We start from the raw sequence: 7,400 nt of genomic DNA on the forward strand, positions 1-7,400 counted from the left end.
TAACTATCTTAACCTAACTAACTAACTATCCTGTGTGCTCAAAATTGTCAGACTAAACTCCAGCTGACACCCCAAAAACCTACAATCAAATACAGAAAAAATATTGATGTTTGTTTATTATCTGGCCCCTGGCCTCCTGTCATTTTGCAAAAGTGGCCCCCGGGCAAAGCAAGTTGAGTATCCCTGCACTACAGTCTATTCTTCTTCTTCTTCTTCTTCTGTGGTTTTTTATGGCAGTTGGCATCCTTTAAGTTGCATTACCACCTCTCTAGAATTGACACTGGTGTGAAAAACAAAAACACCCAGTGAGGGGTGGCTCTGTGGATGGAAATGTCTTGTTGATGAGAGAGCTCTGGTTGGAGCCGACAGAAAGGCTTCAGTAACTCAGATAACCTCTCTTACTGTGTTGATTTGTCCAAACTCATAACTTAGGACATAAGTACCACATCACATCAGTACGACATTATCATTATATGTGTTGTAGCATCAATGTCCTCCAGCCTTTTGGGTTTATTAGCACTGGTAATGTTCTAGTGTGGAACCACTGTACCGTAGATCACACTGGTCATGTTCTAGTGTGGAACCACTGTACCGTAGATCACACTGGTCATGTTCTAGTGTGGAACCACTGTACCGTAGATCACACTGGCTTCTGCTGCTTCAGTCTAATGGAAAAAAGCAGGCAAACACAAGCAAATTATGACATTAAATGAAAGCACTAGCAGGAAAGAAAAGTAACAACAATAAAAAATACGAACAGCTTTGCAGTAATAGTAGTATTTTTTCATTGCTTTTCTATGATTTGAACTTAAATATTAAATAGTGGTTTGGCCTGTTAATGTGGACACAGCCTTGATGTTTACCTCCTGGACTTTCCTGTCTTTCACAACATTGCTGTACAGAGCATCAGGATCAACATTGCTGCACAGAGCATCAGGATCAACATTGCTGTACAGAGCATCAGGATCACTGGTCTGTGGGACCTACAAGGACCAATTTGAAATACGACATTAATCTCATGTCTTCGACTACAGTTACTTGACTTCCATTTTTGTGTGTTCCCCTTTGAATAGTATTAGTCCAGTCTAGTAGTTATTTATATAATCACAAGCATGTCTCAAATGACTTTTACATCGCATACAGTAGCTACATATCATATGAATACTACATGATACTACATGAAATATTACATACACATCATAGGCGGATTATGACATGACAGGCCCCTGGGCCTGGATGCATAAAAGCCATGTGCACACATGTGAACATTTAAGGCCAGAATAATAACTAAGACTCTGGGCCGGATTATCCATATATTGCATCGGGCGAGTGCCCGGGGGCACCAGTCAATTTGCCTGGTTGGGGGGGCACCACACATTCAAATTAAATTCTTTATAAGCATTGTCATATTTTCTTTACATATTAGGCCTACTCCGCGGCCAAAATTGATCTTTAATACTAAAAGAATATATACAGAATGAGAAAGAAATGTGATTGGTGTGGAGGTGCCCGCCTCCTCCATCACATTCAAATGTGTCCAGTTCAGTTCAAGCATTTTATGAGGAGAAAAGCTGGTAAGAAAAGATCGGCTGAAAACTACTTCCCCAAGTGTGCTCACCACAGTCAGGCTTTTCTTCACCCTGCCTGTTAACTGTGGGTGAGAGAGCGTCACAATTTAAAGATCTCTGTCTTTCACCCTGTCAAACTGTAGACTAAGGGTGAGAGATCCACTTCCGCGCAGCAGTGACTCTTAAAAACATACATTGCGTCGCTTTTATTTAGAATTTTTATTTTGAATGCTAAACGTCAACACTTTTATATTTTCTAGCATTCAGTACTGGAACTCTTATATTCACCAGTACAGCAACAGAGTGGCACTGCGCTGAGGTGGAAGTCCCGGGCGGAAGATTTGCGCTGTACAGGAAGCCTCAAAAAAAGGTACCGCTGTCCCAGAGTCTATTTAGGTGCTGAAATAGACTCTGGGCTCCCAGATTGAACTGAGAGCAATGCTCTCTTTTTCAGGAGTGCTCTGCTGGCTACTGAGCAGCTCCACTGGAGCGGTTGGGGTTAAGGGCCTTGGTCAAAGGCAGCTCAGTGGGTGGGTTATCGGCAGACATGGGACCAAGTCACTTTGGTCCAAGTCTCAAGTCATTTGGTCCAAGTCTGAAGCAAGTCTCAAATCATTTTGTTTTGGACAAGTCAAGTCAAGTCAAGTCACAGGGTTTGTCGAGTCGAGTCGAGTCCTTAGTTAAGGCAAGTCAAGTCCCAAGTCAAGTCACTTCCCCCCACCCCAAAATACTGCAGTCTTACCTTCCTTTATAACAAAAAAGATGAAGTATTAGTACCTGTCTAATAGTGCTATTGGCCAATTTATCTAACCTGTTCATGACAATGAAATGAATTTGTATTATAATTATTGATGTTCAGTGAAATACTGAACATCAATAATAAGACTACAATGTAATCAAACAAAAACAAATGACTTAAACGTACAGTATTTATCTCTTCTCAATCAAAATGCTTCCTCTCGATCACTGTTAAACAGTCAAAACACTGACAGCCAGGCTACAACATCAAACATTGTTAGATTATATTACATTTGTTCATATTTAATATTTAAACTGACAAACACTAACAACCAAGTCATCAACTCTCAAGTCAAGTCAAGTCTCGAGTCTATGGCCCCTATCGTTGCATCGGCGCAGTTTCTAGGCCGAGCGGCAGGCGCAGATCAAAGCAGTGGGCGTGGAAAGGCGCACTTGATATCGTCGTGCTGGCGCTAGATGCAGCCCAAAGCATTACAACCACGCCTTTTAGGCGTAAAATTATGCACCGTCATGCTCATTGGATAAGTGCAATAAACGAATCGCACGCTTTCCAGTGATCCCGCAAAACCAGACGAAAGCCAAACGCTCTGCCCCCCCCCCCCTCCCTTCATCCAGCCTGTCTGTCTGCATTATAGGCTATTATTCCATATTATTATGCTTCTCAAACCAATCTAACTGCAGTTTCAATACTGCAAGCATGTAAATACGCTACACTATAGCAAGATCAAAGTGAAAATAATGTTCTATGCATCAGCTAGAAAAATATAGCCTATTAGATTGGTGAAAGTTTGTCCAGAAAGATATCATTTTCTCTCGCCTGCTGCAGGAAGGATGATGCACATAAATATACCCTACATTATGTCAAGTCATTGCATAAATGTGTTTTTATTGTAAAACTAAATGTGAAATAGGGCCAAGTTATTGGAGGGACATCACAGTATAGCAGATGCCATTAGAAGCGCGTTCCGCTGTTACTTCTCTAAATCACGTTAACTCGACAAGGGGTATATATAGGCCCAGGAGGACATATATGTTTCACATAGGGTGGTGTTTTCATTTCGATTTTTTATTTGGTCCAATATTGAAATGTTGACAATGGCAGGCTGTGTTACCATTACACATTAATTTAGAACTACCTTTTCTATCTATTTTGGCTCATTTGGTGGCTATTTAGTAGCGAAATGAAGAAACACAATGCATGCTGGGAACTCAGAGAGAGAGAGAGAGAAGGGTGACAGAGAAGAAGCAGTGAAGGCACAGAATAGGGCTGCTTTTCAAAAGCGCAAAGCGCTAAATGTAGGCCAGGTCCCAAGATATCACTAGGCTGGTATTTAGCGCCGACACGCCCACTTTGGGACTGCGCCACGCCCATTCGGCCTAAAGCGCATTTGGCAGCCTAAAGCCTATTGCTATCTTGCCGAAACAGGCGCAAGGCACGTTTTTTTGCGGTTAAGGCCCGTAATAGCGCCGATGGCCTGTGGGAGAATAGAGCCCTTTAACTTCCAAGTCCAAGTAAGTCTCAAGTCATTTATGTTTTTGCCAAGTCAAGTCACAAGTCATCAAAACAGGGGCTTGAGTCGACTTGAGTCACCAAGTCTCAAGTCCCCATCTCTGGTTATGGGCCCCCTGAGCTCTTGGGGGCCTGGGCCCAGTAGGCCCGTTTGGTAATACATCCCTGATAGACATGATGATATAGGTTACATACATCATAATATACACTACACAAACACACTCATGCATGCGGGCAATTTAGAGTCTTCAATCCACCTGACCTGCATGTCTTTGGCTGTGGGACAAAACCAGAGCACCTGGAAGAAATGCACGCAGATATGGGGAGAACATGCAAACTGTATCATTATGTGCATGTGGACACATTACAGTACCTGGGCTGGAGGTGTCCTAATGTGATGAACATCACTGTAGATCAAATTCTCTTCATTGTCAGCAGCCTGTTGTGAATAAGTAGAAGAAGGAGGAGGAACAAAATGTTCACAAGGAACGATACACTGTGTGTGAATAATAGTGTTTACAGCAGGCATGCAGATTATATTATTAACAACATCCAACAGAGCAGTGACTATATAGAAGTGCTGCTTAGTGTTGGGGTCGAGACCACCTGTCCTAAACCCTGACCTAGTCAAGACCAAGACCAGGGGTGGGCGGGGGTCAACGAGACCAAGACCAAGACCGAGGGGGGACGAGACTGAGACCATGACCAGGTCAATGCAAGACCATTCTCAAGACTCCAGTGATGGCTTAACCCTTACACCATTGCTCCAATTGTATTGTATAACCTGTATGATGATCAGTCTATGATCTGTATGTGGGAGTATGCTGTTAATTAACAGAAGCATAATGCTTATTTGCATAATGCCATAGACTAATATTATATAGTGGTTATGTTAAAATAAACATTTATTTGAAATGTAAACCGGAAAAGGTTTTTCCCTATCTTGGAATGGGCCTTTGGGGGGTTACTACACACAAGCATGATCGTGCCGTCATTTGACCTTTGGGTTAGTGTGAGCTCTCTACTGGTCTTGAAATAAAATCTCGAGTCCAGCTTGTCGACACCGAGTCAGACCATATTGTGTAACAATATGGTCTATGGGGAGCTGGGGAGATACCCACTCTGTGTCACTGTCAAGAAAAGAATGATTAGTTACTGGGCAAGGTTGATTGACGGCAAGGAGAACAAACTTAGCCGTATTATGTACAACTGCCTGCGTGATCTGCACAACTCTGGCGTCTATGCCTCGCCGTGGGTCGTGCGGGTCAAACAGATTTTGGATGACTGTGGCTTGTCTTACCTCTGGCTTACACAGCAGTGCAATAACATTGACTGGTTGAAGTTAACTGTTGAGCAAAGTCTTAAGGATCAGTTTATGCAGAAATGGCAAAGTGAGCTCAAAAGTATGACGTCATGTGACTTGTACGTAGAATTCAAAAAAGAACTTAAACTTGAAAATTATCTGCTGTATGTAGACCAGAGGCATAGACATGCAATTTGTAACTTTAGGGTTAACAACACCAGAATCCCCAAGGTTGTTGGCAGATATAAAGGACTGCATAGAAGTATGAGGATCTGTAATCTCTGTAGTGACAACTGTGTGGGAGACGAGTATCATGTTTTGTTTGAATGTAAGAATGTAATTATTTTGAATTGCAGACAGTTATATTTACCCAGATATTATTTAACACGTCCATCTATGTTTAAACTGATTCTGCTACTACAATCAGACAGACAAAAAGTCATGTGTAAATTAGGTGCCTTTTTGAAGAATGTCCTGCCTTTGTTCAAATGACATGCTCTAGCCATGCCGTGTGCCATTGTATATTGTTTTTGTATGTTTTGTTTGTGCTCCATACCATGTGATCATGGTCAATGAGTCACATTAAATAAATAAATGAAAAATGAAAAAAAAGACCAAGACCGAGGGAGGACGAGTTCCAGAAGAGACAGAGACCATCAAAATGTGGTCTTGAGACCAAGACCCGTTTCGAGTACTACAGCACTATAGTGCTGCTATAATCCATGTAGCCTATTATGACCAACAACTCACACTCAGTTATATAAAAATAATTACACCAGTAGCCTATTTGCATGGTCACGTTCCTTAAATGTTGTTTGTTCCGTGTGTCCTATGATCAGTAAAGCATTATACTATCACAAAGAAGATCATTTATGATGAGGCGATGACAACACATGACCATCAAAGGTGATACTGGGAAATCTGGCTCTATCTTACCACTGTGATGGCTGATGCTTCAGTTTTGGCCTTCTCTGAAACAAACACAAGGAAATATGAACATAAGAAAATAATTTAAAATATCATGTAATAACTTTTTTTTAAAGAAAATCATTTAAAATGTAATGACAAATAATATTTAGGTTCTGAATTTGATTAATCAGCGTTTGCCATGGACTTACTATGTATTACTATCCTCCAACCAAACAAGGCAGACGCTAAAACCAAAACCAACAAGACCAGCGGGATGAGGAGAATCTTTAGGTCAATGGATCTAGCAGAAGATAGACACAGATGAGGTACATTTGATTAAAGACACACACTTCCCCCACAACCATAAAAGTTATCTGACACATTTGTGTGTTTGGATTCTAATTCAAATGTTCCTTTTTTGCACTAATGTTGACAATTATAAACTAGAGCAATAAAATGTAAATTTTAAGTCCATACAGTGGAGAGGGACAGGATATACAGTGTGGACAGGATATACAGTGGAGGGACAGGATATACAGTGGAGAGGGACAGGATGTACAGTGGAGAGGGACAGGATATACAGTGGAGAGGGACAGGATATACAGTGGAGAGGGACAGGATATACAGTGGAGAGGGACAGGATATACAGTGTGGACAGGATATACAGTGGAGGAACAGGATATACAGTGGAGAGGGACAGGATGTACAGTGGAGAGGGACAGGATATACAGTGGAGAGGGACAGGATATACAGTGGAGGGACAGGATATACAGTGGAGAGGGACAGGATGTACAGTGGAGAGGGACAGGATATACAGTGGAGAGGGACAGGATATACAGTGGAGAGGGACAGGATATACAGTGGAGAGGGACAGGATGTACAGTGGAGAGGGACAGGATATACAGTGGAGAGGGACAGGATGTACAGTGGAGAGGGACAGGATATACAGGGGGTGGAGTGCAAATGTAAATCAGATTTGAATCCATGGTGTTGTGAGAACATGGTAGGTGTCTTAGCTCTAAGTAAAGGAGACTGACCTCTGCTGTGGGTCTGGCAGGTTGTCTCCAGCTGCAGTGGAGTTTGAGGGCTGACCACTAGATGGACCTGTGAGCACGGAGGAATGTTGGTGGGTGGTTGGAGGAAGCGTCTCTATAAAGAGTGAGTAGTGTGACAAGGCTGAATTTTATACTTCATGATTATTTGAACTATTTTAGAGTTTGATTTATGTTACATTTGTGTGTGTCCGATTAATGGCTTCATTTTTATTAGGCATCATATAGGCAGTCATATGTGACAATATGAAAGATGAGGAAGAAGGTTTGATTCTTACTTATGGTGGAGCTCATAGTAG

General features: G+C 41.9%; 1 protein-coding gene across 1 annotated transcript in view; it reads right to left on the reverse strand.

Annotated features, from left to right (window-relative positions):
- Positions 1-614: 614 nt before the first annotated feature.
- Positions 615-7,400, reverse strand: part of LOC310784813 (uncharacterized protein) — a gene marked incomplete at both ends in the record, with an annotated part of 16,604 nt that continues 9,818 nt past the window's right edge. The window contains 6 exons of the mRNA XM_083645853.1: positions 615-665; positions 864-983; positions 4,211-4,276; positions 6,077-6,111; positions 6,259-6,350; positions 7,087-7,153. Coding sequence (XP_083501979.1) covers positions 615-665; positions 864-983; positions 4,211-4,276; positions 6,077-6,111; positions 6,259-6,350; positions 7,087-7,153 — 431 coding nt within the window. The remainder of the gene's footprint in view (positions 666-863; positions 984-4,210; positions 4,277-6,076; positions 6,112-6,258; positions 6,351-7,086; positions 7,154-7,400) is intronic.

Source organism: Poromitra crassiceps, assembly GCF_964638095.1.
Source record: "Poromitra crassiceps genome assembly, chromosome: 11".
NCBI classification, from domain to species: Eukaryota; Metazoa; Chordata; class Actinopteri; order Beryciformes; family Melamphaidae; genus Poromitra; species Poromitra crassiceps.